General features: G+C 38.2%; 1 protein-coding gene and 8 non-coding genes across 9 annotated transcripts; all 9 read left to right on the forward strand.

The window, feature by feature from the left end:
- The first annotated feature begins 2119 nt into the window (after nt 1-2119).
- On the forward strand, nt 2120-10811 carry LOC108183690 (uncharacterized). Its single transcript, XM_073948636.1, has 3 exons — nt 2120-2272; nt 3464-3613; nt 8201-10811. The coding sequence occupies exons 2-3, from the start codon at nt 3529-3531 to the stop codon at nt 9376-9378; spliced, it is 1263 nt and encodes a 420-aa protein (XP_073804737.1). The 5' UTR covers nt 2120-2272; nt 3464-3528; the 3' UTR covers nt 9379-10811.
- Nucleotides 10812-14310: 3499 nt separating this feature from the next.
- Nucleotides 14311-14384, forward strand: trnan-guu (transfer RNA asparagine (anticodon GUU)). Its single transcript has one exon. It is a non-coding gene; the product is annotated as a tRNA-Asn (tRNA).
- A 591-nt stretch (nt 14385-14975) lies between these two features.
- On the forward strand, nt 14976-15048 carry trnak-cuu (transfer RNA lysine (anticodon CUU)). The gene has a single exon. It is a non-coding gene; the product is annotated as a tRNA-Lys (tRNA).
- A 72-nt stretch (nt 15049-15120) lies between these two features.
- trnan-guu (transfer RNA asparagine (anticodon GUU)) lies at nt 15121-15194 on the forward strand. Its single transcript has one exon. It is a non-coding gene; the product is annotated as a tRNA-Asn (tRNA).
- A 350-nt stretch (nt 15195-15544) lies between these two features.
- Nucleotides 15545-15618, forward strand: trnan-guu (transfer RNA asparagine (anticodon GUU)). Its single transcript has one exon. It is a non-coding gene; the product is annotated as a tRNA-Asn (tRNA).
- Nucleotides 15619-16396: 778 nt separating this feature from the next.
- On the forward strand, nt 16397-16470 carry trnan-guu (transfer RNA asparagine (anticodon GUU)). Its single transcript has one exon. It is a non-coding gene; the product is annotated as a tRNA-Asn (tRNA).
- Nucleotides 16471-17246: 776 nt separating this feature from the next.
- On the forward strand, nt 17247-17320 carry trnan-guu (transfer RNA asparagine (anticodon GUU)). The gene has a single exon. It is a non-coding gene; the product is annotated as a tRNA-Asn (tRNA).
- Nucleotides 17321-17755: 435 nt separating this feature from the next.
- On the forward strand, nt 17756-17829 carry trnan-guu (transfer RNA asparagine (anticodon GUU)). The gene has a single exon. It is a non-coding gene; the product is annotated as a tRNA-Asn (tRNA).
- A 354-nt stretch (nt 17830-18183) lies between these two features.
- On the forward strand, nt 18184-18257 carry trnan-guu (transfer RNA asparagine (anticodon GUU)). Its single transcript has one exon. It is a non-coding gene; the product is annotated as a tRNA-Asn (tRNA).
- Nucleotides 18258-18369: the final 112 nt, after the last annotated feature.

Here is an 18369-nt window from a genome sequence, read left to right on the forward strand (position 1 = left end):
TGGAGGAAATCTCACACGGGGAGAACATGCAAACTCCACACAAAAATGCCAACTGACACAGCTGAGGCTCGAACCAGCGACCTTCTTGCTGTCAAGCGATTGTGCTACCCACTGCACCACTGTGATGCTTCACATGTGTAATTATATAAAGTATTAAACTGGTATTCGTGAAGAACTATGCTTACTAAAAGGCACCATTCAGATGTACTGATTGTAATGATCTGGGCAATCAAGCATGTGTTGTTATAGACACCTATGATTATTTGTCCTAAGACAGTGGTTCTCAAACATTATTCATCAAGTAACACCTCAGAAAAACATTGTCTCTCCAAGAACCAGCAAAATGAGCAGTATTGAAATACAGTAGCCTAGTAGGCCTAGTAAAGCAGCTACAACTCTGCACAGATAAAAAACGTGGCAGATTACCTCAGAAATATGGGCTATATGTCATATATGGCATATTAAATACATAATTTTTGATATATTTTGAAATGTGTGTAGCATGTACTTGACATATTTCATTCCTCTGCGTACCATTAGAAGGAAGCCTGCGTACCACTAGTGGTACACGTATCACAGTTTGAGATCCACTGTCCCAAGAGATATAAGGCAGGTCTTGTTCATGTAATTTGCTTTAGGCTATCAAGTTGGTATTGGCATTAACAGCTATACCTGTTAACAGGTTTCTTATATGTAAAACGACCCTATTCAATTAAAGATCAGGCAGCTATTAATAAAGATGACCGCACACAATGATGAGCCATTTATTTACATGAATATGTGACACAGATATTTAAATGTCATTGTTGCAAACAAGTTACAGGAGTAAGTGCTGTTGTTGTTTTATGTGATGTTCACCACTGTGATTACACCATAGTGAAACAGAAGTCTGAGAAATGCTGTAGTTGGTGTAGGTGGAGCAGGTTAATCACATTAAAAGTTCTGCATTGTGTAGTTATGAAAGTGAACTCTTGTCATTGAATTATCTTGTATAAACTGTCTGTACAATAAATTACCTTGTGATGTAATTATTTTGTGATTATAAATATTTAGATGCATGACATATTTTAAAAAAAATCGACAGTATGTGATAGCTTTACTGTGTTAAAAGCAAAAGCTTTTGTCACAGGGTATCGTATATATGCTTTTGTAAATGTCTATGCATATGTATGCACAAACACAAATGATAAATTGAGGGAAAAACATCTTTGTTACCTATCAGGTGAATAAGAGGCTTTCGAGAAAGCTGAGCTGCTCACACATGTTCTGTTCAACTAAAAGACGAAGGAAAGAAAACTAAATTGGCAAAGAAACAAGTTATATTTTGATTGTTAAAATCTATAGACACTTTTGGAAAGAAATAATTGACCTATTAAGAGTGTGTTGACTGTCTTACAGAAGCCAGTAATAAGCTGCATGTGCTTTAGGAGAAATAAAGGACTCTAAACTCACATAAAGAACAAGTTCAGTGATAAATAAATGGTTAGCTCATGTCAATATATTAACTGAACCTAACACAAATAAAACCTCACTGATAAGTTTAGAAATTGTTTCTTTCAACGAATGATAAAATATTACAGTATAATAGTATAAGAAAACTATTATATAACTATTATATAAGTGAATGTAGTTGTGTGTATTGAGACATGAGTGTGGCTTGTGCTCATTTGCATCTTTACACAAAACTCTGAGAAGCTTCTAAAAAAACAACACACAACTCTTGCATTACCTTTTAACCAGGCTTGGGAAAAATAAATTGAAATGTGTTTCAAATCAAAATACCTCAACATAAATGTATCAACATTAACTACAAAATGCAGCAGCCAAAAACGCTTCAATCAATAGAATTACAAAACAACAGCAACAAAACAAATGACGATGGCTAAAGTCAACTCATTTTCCCAATACATCATTATTTCTCTGTAAAAACTGGTTTATAAAGCTGTTGGACTTCCCATCCTCCACAGTATGTGGCTTGAGTCTTCACTGCTCCCCACTGCTCATTTGCATATTTATACCAGCATTAATGGAGGCCAATTGAGTCTTATCCAATCACATTCCAGATCCTGTAGCTCAGCAAGGTGATATCTTTATATTCTGGGTTCCTAAGAGAATCTTCATTGGCTTATTTTGCTAAGTAAAGAGAACAACTTTGGAGGACAAACTACGATTGTAGATTCCTACATTGGGATTATTACCAACAACAACCTACAAAGAAAAACCCACTGAGGACATTTTTTTTCATCCCACTTCTTCATTGAAGACGGAAAAGGTAAATTGCACATTCTGAATTTACACTCAAATAATATCTGATTGATAACATTATAAAATGTAAAATCTAAACATGCGTGGATGCACTGTTCAACAGTGTATTAAGTTCTTCAGTAACTTTTAAAAGCTTCTTTTTTGTTTGTTTGTTTATTTGGTTATAAATATTGTTTTTATCCTGACAAATGGACTGTAGCCCAAATAAGCTTCAACCTATTATATAAGTTGGAACCTGGCAGTCAATTTTGGAGAATTTGATGTTTCCCCATTCAAACATACAAAGAGGTGGCAACATCAGTGAATGCAAGTGAATGTGGGTTAAAGCTACGGATGAACAAATGCAATCGTTTAAAGAAAATGCAACCACTTACCAACCTACCTGAAGGCAAAGATCAAGTGGGGGTAAATGGGTTTATTCAATTAACATAAGTAGTGATGGTCTTACAAATACAAAACAGAAAGCAGATAAAGTAAAAAGTGGAAAACAAGGGAGAAATGTATCAATAAGTCATGACTAAGAGTAAGTAAGAGAAAAAGCTTTAAAAAAGACTTATTTTGGCGTGGTGGTGTGACATCATTAGGCTGCCCCACTCCCGTACTATGATTCAACTGGAGAAAGGTTTGTTTTAAAGCTTTTACACAGATGTAAACCGACTGATTAAAATTTCAGGTTGTTCGTTTAATGCTAGATGTACCTGCTGTTGACAATATTATTTTAACCCTTTATACAACAAAGTATTATTTTACTCACAGTAAGGTCTATTGTTTGAATAAGATAGGATAAACTTTATTTGTCCCGGAGAGGAAATTCTTGTCTTGTGCAAAAGAGTGACAACGTTGCTGTAAGCAGACAATAAAATAAATAAAACAAACAAAATAATTAACATTTGTTAAAGTTTGAATAAAGCAACAGTAAAGTGTGTAATAAGTGTTTTAATGAAGGTTTAATTTATTAAATAGCATAATGTAATTCTATTCGAAGTAAACATAACTATATATAAGAAATGAAGTACTGGTCTTAATCGTCTCTTTTGTGGCTATTGTTTTTTGCTCAGACTTAACTAATTTCTTTTTGTTAATCACTCTTATATAAAGAAACTGTTGAAGCAAGTGTTGAAGAGAAGTTATTTTGTTTCTGTTCATTGTTTTATTTATTTTAAACAGGACATTTTTATTGTTTTTTTATTTTAAACAGGATAAAGTGTCCAAACACAGAAAAAAACTCCTGCTGAAGCGACTGATCTCCACACTGTTATAAAGATGGCGTTTATTAAAGAGGAGAGTGAAGATGTGAAGATTGAAGAAACATTCACAGTCAAACAGGAAGATCTGCAGGAACAAACAGGTTGGTTTTCATTCTCAAAATCCATCTTGCAGCCCTGAGTGTGCTGCCTAGTTCTCCTAAATGCACATAAGCACTCATTAAAAGACAGGAATGAGTTTCTTTCACCACTTGTTTTCATGTCTTTTGTCATTATTTTATGTATTATTAGTCTCCTATTTTATCTACCTTCTTAAGTTTATTGCTTTTCTTATTCTCCTACTATTTGTAAAGCGTCCTTGAGCACTGGCGCTAAATAAAGTAAATAAAAACAATAAATTTAAAAAGTTTAACTGAGCTGATGATATTTGACCTACAGTATTCTCATAGAAGATATCTGCTATTACAGTGATAGTGTTGGCTTAGTACTTCCCATTTGCATATGTCACGTTGATCACAATTCCCTTTTTTCATCAATTTCTTTATGGGTTTAAACTTGTTTTTAGTAGTTGTTATTAGTTCTCACAGATATGATCTATTTAATACCCGCAGGGTCTTAAAATGTCTTAAATTCGAAAACCTAGAATTTTAGGCCTTAAAAAGTCTTAAATTTACTGAAATATTGTGTTATAGGTCTTAAATCTTTTTAAACAAGTCTTCATTTTCCTTTGTTCATGTTTTGTTACCCAATCTGGCCAAAACTCATACAATCACCATCAATCCATATCAATAAATCTTTAAACTTTTCATTCAAAAAGATCATTTTAACTGTATTTATCATAATAGTTTAATTATTTTCATGCTTCATTTGTTTAAACGTGTTCCATGTATTTACTGCTGAGGACATCGACCTGGACAGATTGTTGTGCATAGATTTATATTATTATAGTTTTTAAAACTTTTGTTCATTTGTTTTATATTTTAAAGAAAGTTTATTTTGGAAAAAAGTGTGTGGATCCTAGTCAAGCTCTCTTGTTTTTACGCAATATTTAAGATTTTTTGCTAAGAAATATCTAAAATATTTTAGCATTATTATTAATTTATTATTGTATCATTAAACGTATAAAATTACAACAAACTAGTCTAAAAATGACTTTTTTTGTTTAAGAAATGGATTACAGCATGCTGATGATATGCAAACATTTGAGTGTAAAGTTCGTCAGTATTGACCATATTCTTCATGTACCAGCAGGCGGCGCCATTAGAATCTTTTTGCTTGAGACTTTTTTTAAAGAATACATTTTTAGATCCTAAAAACAGTGTTGTGCTGCTGAGGCATGGGCCAATAACCATTTTCAAAGTATAATGCAGTTTGAACAAAGTCAAGGTTTTAAAACTGCCAATATTTTCTGCTGTACCATTAATCGGTATATGTAAGGTTTTGTTTTTAACATTTTGTTTTAAGTTTTTCAGGGCAACAGTATCTCCAGCAGAAAAGATCTCCAAAGATGTTGTTTCAAATTGTAAAGAAATCTGTGTTTATGAAACAAATGAAGACAGCAGAAGTCAAGGATTTAATTGAATGATTTAGCCTGACATGTTTACTGCTGTAAAATATATTATAAGTTTCTCAAAAGAAAATGTTTTGTGTTCAAAGAGGAAAAAGTGTTTGTTTTTTACCCAGACATTTAAAATAATATATTTTAGAGCAGTAATCACAGTACCATGAAGCCGAGTCTTATACTGGCCCATGCCTATTGCTGCTTGATGTTGCAACGTCATATTTTCTTAGTTTATTTTTCTTTGTACAGACATGAACACACTTGTTTGCAGAGCAAGTAGTGTGACCATTTTCTGACGTTTATTATTTCTGGTCATTTCTCCAATAGGCAACTGAAGTTGCAAAACAATAGCATATGAGATTGGGGCCCTGTTCTAGAAAGAAGGATAAGTGTAAAGTATTTTAACCCTGAAATGAGAGAAACTCTAGGTTTTCCGTTTCAAAATTGCAGGTTTGTCAAATTCGAGAGAGCAGGGTAAGTCAAGCCTGTCTCTAAAAGAGAGTTTTCTGTCGGTCTCCTCCCCTTTTTAAAAGATAAAGCGGTATTTCTCGCTTAGCCGTACATTTCCAGCCACCTATTTTTATATGCATTTTGGGTAGGCTATGAGGATAAAAAAATTGGTTGATGTTAATGCCATGATGCACATAACTTTTGAAAAATAAGCATAAAAAAACATGTGCATAACTGAGTAGGACAAACTTTTTATTTGATAAGAGAAGATAAGCTTACGTAAACAACGCAAGCACTTTTACTGAACAAATTCCAGTATGTGTGTTTAAAAAGGTTTGTTATAAGAGATCATATGATGATGAAAATGTGTGTGAATGCACAAACCAGCAGGCTGAGAACATTATAAACATCTGAAATGTTGCTTTGGTCATTCTAAAACGCATGGACCATTTCAATATTAATGTTATTATATTATTAATGACCTCCAGAGCATCTGTTCTCTGCGTCTCATTGCTTCAAACGCCAACACGTGTTCATTGTGTGCCAGCATTGTCCTCTGAGCTGAAAGTCATTTAAATAAAGAAAAGATTCATGTAGCTTCTTGTACTGCACGAAATTCTGTTTTTACTGTTCATATTTGGGGGCTGTTAATCAGGAAGAGACGATTTTGTTCTCTTTGATTCATTGAATGGAAACGCAGCTTTATTCGCACATCTTTTATGTGACATCCCAGTTTTGCGCATAAATTTAATTTGCATTTTTGGATGGAAGCATAGCTATTGCCTACGTTTCAGTTACACAAATAACAAAGTCAGATAGCAGAATGGCTTGTCCTTTCTTAATGAATAATTAGCTTAAATTCACTAACCTTTGACGGACATGTATTGTAACTAGATTAATGGGATTATTACTAGTTCTAAAAAGATTTTTTAGTCCTGCTAACATTCTAAATGTCATATCAACCTCTACCACTTGATAGGGCTGTGCAATTAATCGAAAATCTGGTTTCAATTTCAATTTTGGCTTCTAATGATTATGAAAAACCATTAATCGAGATAAACGATTATTTCATCATATACCACACCCTTTCCAGTTGTACACACTTGTTGCTCTGCAAAGCTCAGTTCCACGTGAAAATGACTAAAAGCATGTGCTGTATTGTAGCTTTTGCAGAACGGGACACGCATCATTCCTATTTTTAAAAGTGCGTAAGTGCACATGCTCTGTGTGTGCACCGCGCTTAGCATTGGACAGGCTCGGAGACAAGCAGAGAACACACATCTAATCCCATCTTAATGTGAGCGATTATGTCAGATACATGCAAATTTGTGTTGTGTTTAGTGATTATTTATATTAACCCTCATTTGTGTATACAAATAAATAAGTTGAGAGTCAAAAGACATGTGAAAGTAAAACCATATCAAAGCCGCACTATTCTTAAAGTGACAGTGCGCAATATTCCTGCTGCCGAATGTTTTTAGCATTAATCAAACAACAAAAGGAGAAAATCCCTCACTGCTCTTGACTGAAAGACTTTTGTAGCTCAAATGTTTTTCTGAAATTGAAAACTCTTAGTATTTAATCTCTCTGTAAATCAACTCAGAGTTCAAGTTTAAACTCTGAGTTGGTTGAACCTCCTTACTGAAACAGGCCCCAGGTCATCATGACATGATTGACAATTGTCGCTGTTTGTCATTATACTCTGTTTATCCTGAGAGCTGATGCTGAGTATTCTTAGGGCTTTTCACACTTCAAATTGTTACCCCTGGGTCATTCTAACCCTGGATAAATTCTGGGTTATCAGTAGTCACCTTCCACACTGCTCATGCTATACCTGGGGTTAAAAAATAATCCTGGATGTTCATTAACAGACATTTCACATTCGTAAACCCTGGGTTATCATTATTATTTTGTATATTTATATTTGTATATTGGACAAACCGCAAGTAACCTTTTTAGATGGCATTTCTGCATCTTGTCAGGTATATACAATGTCACCAAGTAGGTCTTCAGCTAAGCCTCAGGACATGCACAAAGACAAGAAAACAAAAACAAAAGTACAAATAAATGGAAACAAGTAGCAAAGCATGTCATCTTGCCATCTCCTCATTACTCCAGTTTAAAGCAAACGTGGCATTAAGCATTTGCATAAGTTTTATACAATAATTCAAACTTGCAAATATAAGCGTGAATTATGCATACTTGCTATGAACATGCAGAATTTATCTCAATCGAGGAAACAACACGAGTAATCTAGAGCGAGTGCATTTGGTTATTTGCATTTAAAGCCACAGGCACAAAAAGAGCTTGGTTTTCCTCTGACCCCCAAAATTAAATATTCTACAAGGTACATGATCGAATTTTGAGCTGAAACCTCAGACACATTCTGGGAACACCAAAGACTTATTTTACATCATGGAAAAAATGGGTAATTGTAGGAACCTTTTAAAGGGATAGTTGATGCAGAAATGAAAATAGCCTCACCATTTACTCTTCCTCGTGTGGTTTTAAACCTTTATGAGTTTCTTGATCATGTTAAACACAAAAGAAGATATAAAAAAAAAAACGCTACTGGTTTACTGTGTTCCACAATAAAGCAAAGTTTCAAACCACATGACGGAGAGTAAATGGTAAGTTCATTTTAATATTTGGGTGAAAACATCCATTTCTTGCTTGTGGCTTTGAGTCTTCATACTAAAGCTAACTTTTTTTTTTTTAGATTTGATGGTGCTGAAAGAAGAGACTCATCAACAGAATGAAATAGATGAGAAGCAGCAGTTTGAGAAACCCCAAGAAATAACGACTGATAAAAAACCCACACTGACTAAAAAGACTTCATCACACGGAAGACCTCGGAAATCCAAATTGGGGTGTAATTTCAGCTGTAAACAGTGTAGTAAGAGTTTCAGTCAGAAGTCAAAGCTTGATGTTCACATGAGAGTTCACACTAGGGAGCAACCTTTTACCTGCGAACAGTGTGGAAAGAGTTTTGGTCAAAAACAAAGCTTTAAATCCCACATGAGAATTCACACTAGAGAAAGGTTGTACACATGCCAACTGTGTGGAAAAAGCTTTTATCATGCTGGACACTTTGCAGCACACATGAGAATTCACACTGGGGAGAAGCCTTTCAGGTGTAAACAGTGTGGAAAGAGTTTCAGTCAAAAGTCAAACCTTTATGTTCACATGAGAGTTCACACAGGGGAGAAACCTTACACCTGCGAACAGTGTGGAAAGAGTTTTAGTCAAAAACGAAGCTTTAAAGCCCACATGACAATTCACACTGGAGAGAGACCGTACACATGCCAACAGTGTGGAAAAAGCTTCCGTCATGCAAGAAACTTGGCAGTGCACAATAGAACTCATACTGGAGAGAAGCCTTTCAGCTGTAAACAGTGTAGAAAGAATTTTAGTACAAAGCTGAACCTGATTGCTCACATGAGAGTTCACACTAGGGAGAAACCATACACCTGCGAACAGTGTGGAAAGAGTTTAGGTAAAAAACAAGACCTTTACATCCACATGAGGATTCATACTGGAGAGAAACCTTACACATGCACAGAGTGTGGTAAAAATTTCCCACATAAAAACACACTCAATCACCACATGAGAATTCACACTGGAGAGAAGCCGTTTGCATGTGCTCAGTGTGGAAAGAGCTTCACAACCAAATTTAGCCTCAAGAACCACATGAATGGTCACACTGGAACCATAGTGTTCACATGTGATCAGTGTGGAAAAAGTCTCACACGGAAAGACACCATTAAGCAACACATGAAGACTCACTCAAGAGAGGATCGTTTTAGATGCAGTGAGTGTGGAAAGGGCTTTAAAAGTAAAAGAAGCCTCAACACTCACGTGAAGCTTCACAATGGAGAGCAGAGTCCTCAACATTAAGCCCTTGTCCACACAAACACGGGTATATTCAAAACGGCAGCTTTGTCACGTAGTTTGGCTGTTCATTAAAGTGAAGTTTATTTATAAACTACTTTCGAGGGGATCACATGCTTATGATTGTCCACGGCTGGTCCAGCATTAGCTAAAACATGATTCACCAAACAGATGATTCCTAACTCACTATGAATAACAAGAGTTTCTTAAAGCTGCGGTCACACTAGAGTTTGAGCTTGTGAAATACGGTTGTACGGCTCTGTGAAAAGGGGCGGGATCAAACAAGATTTTTAGAAATAAAAAAAAGAGCAATTGCTCCATGGTTTAAACTTCTGTCCAGAGAGGTCATGTTTTGATCCTCGATTGGTCTCACGCAGTCAAGTGATGCGATTTCGCAGGTCAGAGTTCACCAAGCATGAACTTTGCACTTCAGCAACCTGCGAAACTTTACGCATGACCCTGTGTTTTTGGTCTGACGCATTCACGTGCGTATGAATGCAAGTCTATGGGAGGAAAAGCCCAGTGTGACCGTAGCTTAACTCAGTTATCTTTGTCTTGAAGAATCCCTCTCCCACCCTTACTTCCCCCCCTTTCAAGATTGGGCAACACGGCAGCCAATAATTAGCCAGTGGTTAGCACAGTTGCCTCACAGTAAGAATGTCGCAGGTTAAAGTCCCTACTAACCAGTTGACATTTTTGTGCAGAGTTTGCTCATTCTCCCTGTGCTCGCGTGGGTTTCCCCTGGTTTTCTCCCAGTCCAAAAACACACAACCTAAGTAAACTGAACATTAAATTGGCACCATAGTCGAGCTCTTAGTAAGCCTTATATCTCCCTTTAGCCGACCCTATATCTGTCATTAGAATAGAAAGAAGTCTGGGGAGTTCATCGAGATCTACCTGAGCCCACACTCCCCTCTTGTCCTGCTAACGGGAGGGAGCCCAGGGCTCGAGGATCTTATGAGCTTAGATCTCTCCCGGGATAGCATGCCAAACAAGTGTGAACTCTTGAATGCATATCAAGTTACTGATAATGAAACCCTTTGAACACCTGAAAATTTAAACTCAACTGAAGAGGGGTGAAGATTTGCCAGCTGTTTTGTAGTGTAGTTCAGGGGTCACAGCCCGGTACCAGGTTGTGAGAGTTAATATCGAGCTGCAAGAAGGCAAAATAACTCTATATGTTAATAGATTGTATTGGCTTGTTTCATATGTAACAAGTATCTGCTTCTGATAGGGTGTGAGCCAAATGACCTACAGGAACTCAAGAGATGTGACCCAACCAAAGCAGTTGGGTAATCTCCAGGGGGGTTTCATCCTTTGTTATAAATTAGTGTCTCACAGACAGTACTTTGGTTTAAGTTACTTGAAGACGGACAAGTTAACATCACTGCTGATGAACTGCACAATTAATTGTCTACAATAAAGTCTTCTCCCTTTAAGAACTTTGGTCAGCTTACTTATTTGATGTATTCGAGTTATCTATACATTGGCGAGCCACCCAAGAACGGTTAAGCCAAGTAAGGCAAAATCTGAAAATGTGCTTCAACTTATTATGAACCGATCACCATATTTGTGCAGAGTTCCATACAATTCTTTCATGTTGTCGCAACACAAATTAAGTTAACTTAACACTTTTAATAAATGTATGTGGACTGAACATTAAGTTGTCCCAATGAAATCTCAAGAGTTGTGTTATTTCAGCACATTTTAATTAAGTAGTTTGAACAAGTAAAAAAAAAAGTTTATTTTTCTGTTTAATGGAGATAAGATTTTTTCAGCACATTTTTAAACATAATAGTTTTAATAACTAATCTCTAATAACTGATTTATTTTATGTTTGCCATGATGACAATAAATTAGACAAGTTATTGTATAAGGATGGTTTGTTCTGTAGACTATTGGGGAAAAAATAGCTTAAAGGGGCTAATGGTTTTGTCTTTAAAATGGTTTAAGTATAAAGTTTAGAATAAAAAACAGCTTTTATTCGAGCTGAAATAAAACAAATAAGACTTTCTCCAGAAGAAAAGAGAAAGAGGAAACTTTTTTTAGCCTAATATGAGTTTATGAATCTTAAAGTCACACTTTAAAAGAAACTCCATACCACCAACTTTTTTAAAATAAGATTTGGGATTATACACTACATCTTATTTTTATGTTTTTATTAATTTATTTATTTTTATTAAATGTTCAAAAAATATGCAAACCAAGTAGGCATTACATGCATAAACAAGGAAGAAGTAATACAATTACAATAATAGGCAGACACAAATATAGGGAAAAAAATTGCGTATAGTAATGACACTTGTATTTTCCGTAAATAAATACAAATTAAATTAATAATAAAACAAAAACAAATATATTAGAAAAGTTTATGCAATATATGTATACATACACACACACACACACACACAGTACTGTGCGCTGGTCAGTTGGCATTTCTGTGTGGAGTTTGCATGTTCTCCCAGTGTTCGCGTGGGTTTTCTCTGGGTGCTCTGGTTTTCCCCACAATCGAAAAAAAATGCGGTACAGTTGAATTGGGTAAGCTAAATTGTCTACTATATGCAAGAAAAAGAGAAAGGGGGGGGGTTTAATAGGTTTAGATTTGGAGAAGGCTTTTGACAGGGTAGAGCATGATTTTTTATTTGCAGTTCTTAAGGAGTTTGGTTTTGGGGAAAATTTTAGAAAATGGATTCAAATTTTTTTATACAGATATTTTAACTTGTATTAAATGTATTTTTTTAACAGAATGTCTTCAACCAACTAGATCAATAAGGCAAGGATGTCCATTGTCTTTATTATACACACTGGAAGCTGAGCCACTGGGATTGGCAATAAAATCAGATAGAAGCATTAAAGGGATACAAATAGAAAACAATGACAACAGAGAAGCTGTGTATCAATACGCTGATGATTCTACATCGTTGGGGATTTTAGAGCGATATTGTAAAGCATCAGGAGCTAAGGTTAATGTTGGAAAAAGTTTATGCATGAGGGTGGGAAAAGTAAAAGAAATAACACAACATATGCCCTTTAAAGAAGAAAAGGAACATACAAAAATGTTGGCAATTTGGGTGGGGATGAATTTTAATAAAGCATATATTTTAAATTGGGAGAGAGTTTTAAATGGAATTGAGAAAAGACTGAGATTTTGGAAAGCTAGAAATTTGACGTTAAAAGGAAAGTATTAATCTTAAATGCTTTAATGTTGTCAAAGGTCTGGTATGTGTTAAGTGTAACTGCGTTGCCTGAAGTATACTATGAAAAAATAAATGATGTAGTTTTAAAGTTTTTGTGGGGAAATGGAAGAGCCAAGATTGCTTATTATACTTTGATTGGGGAGGTAAAAGAAGGAGGTCTGGGACTTTTGGATAGTTTTTTAAAAATGAAAACATTAACAATTAAGATTATTCAAAGGTTTTTGGAAGGGAAAATGGGTGTGATTTGGAAAAGTGTGTTGGATTATTATTTGAAGAAATGTGGACATTTTAATATGGGATGTAATGTTTTATTGATGAAGATGAAGAAACGGATGATAGCAGGTCTGCCAAAATTTTATGTTGAGGTCTTAGAATCATGAGGGGGATTTTTAGAAAATGTGTTGATTATACCAAAAGCAAGGGCACAGATTCTAGAACAACCACTTTTACTGAATTAAACAATTTTAAGTGAAGGAAATGTTTTATATTTTAAGGAATGATGGGACGGAGGATTAAGACAAGTTAAAGATGTATTATATGAAGTAATAAAAGGATTTGTACCATTAAAAGTAATTGTGGAGGATGGGTATAAAAGAGTTGTTAAAGCAAAATTACAAAGACAATGTCATGAGTTGAAAAAAGCAATACCAAAAGACTGCATTGTAATAATTGAAAAAAAAAAAAAAAGTTGGGCGATGAAGATGAATTACCAGAGACCTATTTTAAGAAGAAAAATGGAGAGATCAATGAGCTTATGTACAGTTAAGAGTTTTTACGCTATTTTTAGATAAAAGGCTTTTGTAAGACCTATAGCACTCAACTAATTAGCAAAATTTTTATTATTTATTGAGACATATTCGCATATTAATATAAATGAGTAAATAAATAAAATGAATAGTATAAATGAATAAAATGGGTATTAAACAAGATATAATGACCCAAAGGTTGGTGATTCAAGCCCACCCACTGACGAATTATGCACTTTGCTGCCTTGCAACTGCTAACATATTCACTGGGCATATATCCTGGGCCACATTCTGTCCAGCGTTACAAGATGAAATAAGGATTTAGTAGAACATTGTCACGGGTCGGGAAGGTATTACTGTAAACGGTGTCTAGCTCTTGAAACAGCTCAGCTAGCACAGTCGGTAGAGTATGAGACTCTCAATCTCAGGGTTGTGGGTTAGAGCCCCAAGTTGGGCGTTTCTGTTACTTTTCTCTCTTTCTCTCAGCAAACTTATATTAGGGTTCATATAGCAGACCTTTTGAGACAAAGTTCCCCGTTTTTACCACTGTAGGTGACCTTTCACTAAGTCGCTGTGGCTCAATCCGTTAGCGCGTTCGGCTGTTAACTGAAAGGTTGGTGGTTCAAGCCCACCCAGGTTCGAATTAGGCATTTTGCTGCCTTGCAACTGCTAACACGTGCACTGGACATAGATCCTGGGCCACATTCTGTCCAGCGTTACAAGATGAAATCAGGATTTAGCAGAAGATTGTCATGGGTAGGGAAGGTATTACTGTAAATGGTGTCTAGCTCTTGAAAAGGCTTCTCGTCAGTTCGGCTAGCTCAGTCGGTAAGGCATGAGACTCTTAATCTCAGGGTTGTGGGTTAGAGCCCCACTTTGGGCGTTTCTGTTACCTCTCTGTCTCTCTCTCTCAGCAAACTTACATTAGGGTTCATATAGCAGTCCTTTTGAGACAAAGTTCCGCGTTTCTACCACTGTAGGTGACCTTTCACTAAGTCTCTGTGGCGCAATCGGTTAGCGCGTTCGGCTGTTAACTGAAAGGTTGGTGGTTCAAGCCCACCCAGGGACGGATCAAGCATTTTGCTGCCTTGCAACTGCTAACACGTGCACTGGACATAGATCCTGGGCCACATTCTGTCCAGCGTTACAAGATGAAATCAGGATTTAGCAGAACATTGTCACGGGTAGGGAAGGTATTACTGTAAACGGTTTCTGGTTCCTAAAAGAGTTTCTCATCATCCCTGCTAGCTCAGTCGATAGAGCATGAGACTCTTAATCTCAGCGTCGTGGGTTAGAGCCCTACATTGGGCGTTTCTGTTACCTCTCTTTCTCTCAGCAAACTATCATTAGGGTTCATATAGCAGACCTTTTGAGACAAAGTTCCGGGTTTCTACCACTGTAGGTCACCTTTCACTAAGTCTCTGTGGTGCAATCGGTTAGCGCGTTCGGCTGTTAACTGAAAGGTTGGTGGTTGAAGCCCACCCAGGGACGAATTAGGCATTTTGCTGCCTTGCAACTGCTAACACGTGCACTGGACATAGATCCTGGGCCACATTCTGTCCAGCGTTACAAGATGAAATCAGGATTTAGCAGAACATTGTCACGGGTAGGGAAGGTATTACTGTAAACAGTGTTTAGCTCTTAAACGTACATCCCATCAGCCCGGCTAGCTCAGTCGGTAGAGCATGAGACTCTTAATGTCAGGGTCGTGGGTTCGAGCCCCACGTTGGGCATTTCTGTTACTTTTCTCTCTCTCTCTCCCAGCAAACTTACATTAGGGTTCAAGTAGCAGACTTTGAGACTAAGTCTCTGTGGCGCAATCGGTTAGCGCGTTCGGCTGTTAACTGAAAGGTTGGTGGTTCAAGCCCACCCAGGGACGAATTAGGCATTTTGCTGCCTTGCAACTGCTAACACGTGCACTGGACATAGATCCTGGGCCACATTCTGTCCAGCGTTACAAGATGAAATCAGGATTTAGCAGAACATTGTCATGGGTAGGGAAGGTATTACTGTAAACAGTGTTTAGCTCTTAAACGTACATCTCATCAGCCCGGCTAGCTCAGTCGGTAGAGCATGAGACTCTTAATGTCAGGGTCGTGGGTTCCAGCCCCACGTTGGGCATATCTGTTACTTTTCTCTCTCTCTCCCAGCAAACTTACATTAGGCTTCAAGTATCAGACTTTGAGACAAAGTTCCGCGTTTCTACCACTGTAGTTGACCTTTCACTAAGTCTCTGTGGCGCAATCGGTTAGCGCGTTCGGCTGTTAACTGAAAGGTTGGTGGTTCAAGCCCACCCAGGGACGAATTAGGCATTTTGCTGCCTTGCAACTGATAACACGTGCACTGGACATAGATCCTGGGCCACATTCTGTCCAGCGTTACAAGATGAAATCAGGATTTAGCAGAAGATTGTCATGGGTAAGGAAGGTATTACTGTTAACAGTGTCTAGTTCCTGTGGGGACTCCTCATCCGCCTGGCTAGCTCAGTCGGTAGAGCATGAGACTCTTAATCTCAGGTTCGTGGGTTCGAGCCCCACGTTGGTCGTTCCTGTTGCTTTTCTCTCTCTCTCCCAGCAAACTTACATAAGGTTTGATGTAGCAGACTTTAAGACAAAGTTCTGCGTTTCTACCACTGTAGGTGACTTGTCACTAACTCTCTGTGGCGCAATCGGTTAGCGCGTTTGGCTGTTTACTGAAAGGTTGGTGGTTCAAGCCCACCCAGGGACAAATCAGGCATTTTGCTGCCTTGCAACTGCTAACACGTGCACTGGACATAGATCCTGGGCCACATTCTGTCCAGCGTTACAAGATGAAATCAGGATTTAGCAGAATATTGTCACGGGTAGGGAAGGTATTACTGTAAACAGTGTTTAGCTCTTAAACGTACATCTCATCAGCCCGGCTAGCTCAGTCGGTAGAGCATGAGACACTTAATGTCAGGGTTGTGGGTTAGAGCCCCACGTTTGGCGTTTCTGTTACCTCTCTGTCTCTCTCTCTCAGCAAACTTACATTAGGGTTCATATAGCAGACCTTTTGAGACAAAGTTCCGCGTTTCTACCACTGTAGGTGACCTTTCACTAAGTCTCTGTGGCGCAATCGGTTAGCGCGTTCGGCTGTTAACTGAAAGGTTGGTGGTTCAAGCCCACCCAGGGACGGATCAAGCATTTTGCTGCCTTGCAACTGCTAACACGTGTACTGGACATAGATCCTGGGCCACATTCTGTCCAGCGTTACAAGATGAAATCAGGATTTAGCAGAAGATTTTTACGGGTAGGGAAGGTATTACTGTAAACGGTTTCTGGTTCCTAAAAGAGCTTCTCATCATCCCTGCTAGCTCAGTCGATAGAGCATGAGACTCTTAATCTCAGCGTCGTGGGTTAGAGCCCTACATTGGGCGTTTCTGTTACCTCTCTTTCTCTCAGCAAACTATCATTAGGGTTCATATAGCAGACCTTTTGAGACAAAGTTCCGCGTTTCTACCACTGTAGGTGACCTTTCACTAAGTCTCTGTGGCGCAATCGGTTAGCGCGTTCGGCTGTTAACTGAAAGGTTGGTGGTTGAAGCCCACCCAGGGACGAATTAGGCATTTTGCTGCCTTGCAACTGCTAACACGTGCACTGGACATAGATCCTGGGCCACATTCTGTCCAGCGTTACAAGATGAAATCAGGATTTAGCAGAACATTGTCACGGGTAGGGAAGGTATTACTGTAAACAGTGTTTAGCTCTTAAACGTACATCTCATCAGCCCGGCTAGCTCAGTCGGTAGAGCATGAGACGCTTAATGTCAAGGTTGTGGGTTAGAGCCCCACGTTGGGCGTTTCTGTTACCTCTCTGTCTCTCTCTCTCAGCAAACTTACATTAGGGTTCATATAGCAGACCTTTTGAGACAAAGTTCCGCGTTTCTACCACTGTAGGTGACCTTTCACTAAGTCTCTGTGGCGCAATCGGTTAGCGCGTTCGGCTGTTAACTGAAAGGTTGGTGGTTCAAGCCCACCCAGGGACGGATCAAGCATTTTGCTGCCTTGCAACTGCTAACACGTGCACTGGACATAGATCCTGGGCCACATTCTGTCCAGTGTTACAAGATGAAATCAGGATTTAGCAGAAGATTTTTACGGGTAGGGAAGGTATTACTGTAAACGGTTTCTGGTTCCTAAAAGAGCTTCTCATCATCCCTGCTAGCTCAGTCGATAGAGCATGAGACTCTTAATCTCAGCGTCGTGGGTTAGAGCCCTACATTGGGCGTTTCTGTTACCTCTCTTTCTCTCAGCAAACTATCATTAGGGTTCATATAGCAGACCTTTTGAGACAAAGTTCCGGGTTTCTACCACTGTAGGTCACCTTTCACCTTTCACCCAGCAAACTTACATAAGGTTTGATGTAGCAGACTTTGAGACAAAGTTACGCGTTTCTACCACTGTAGGTGACTTTTCACCAAGTCTCTGTGGCGCAATCGGTTAGCGCGTTCGGCTGTTAACTGAAAGGTTGGTGGTTCAAGCCCACCCAGGGACGAATTAGGCATTTTGCTGCCTTGCAACTGCTAACACGTGCACTGGACATAGATCCTGGGCCACATTCTGTCCAGCGTTACAAGATGAAATCAGGATTTAGCAGAATATTGTCACGGGTAGGGAAGGTATTACTGTTAACAGTGTCTAGTTCTAGTGGGGACTCCTCATCCGCCTGGCTAGCTCAGTCGGTAGAGCATGAGACACTTAATGTCAGGGTTGTGGGTTAGAGCCCCACGTTGGGCGTTTCTGTTACCTCTCTGTCTCTCTCTCTCAGCAAACTTACATTAGGGTTCATATAGCAGACCTTTTGAGACAAAGTTCCGCGTTTCTACCACTGTAGGTGACTTTTCACTAAGTCTCTGTGGCGCAATCGGTTAGCGTGTTCGGCTGTTAACTGAAAGGTTGGTGGTTCAAGCCCACCCAGGGACGGATCAAGCATTTTGCTGCCTTGCAACTGCTAACACGTGCACTGGACATAGATCCTGGGCCACATTCTGTCCAGCGTTACAAGATGAAATCAGGATTTAGCAGAACATTGTCA

This window comes from Danio rerio, chromosome 4 (genome assembly GCF_049306965.1).
Source record: "Danio rerio strain Tuebingen ecotype United States chromosome 4, GRCz12tu, whole genome shotgun sequence".
Classification (NCBI taxonomy): domain Eukaryota; kingdom Metazoa; phylum Chordata; class Actinopteri; order Cypriniformes; family Danionidae; genus Danio; species Danio rerio.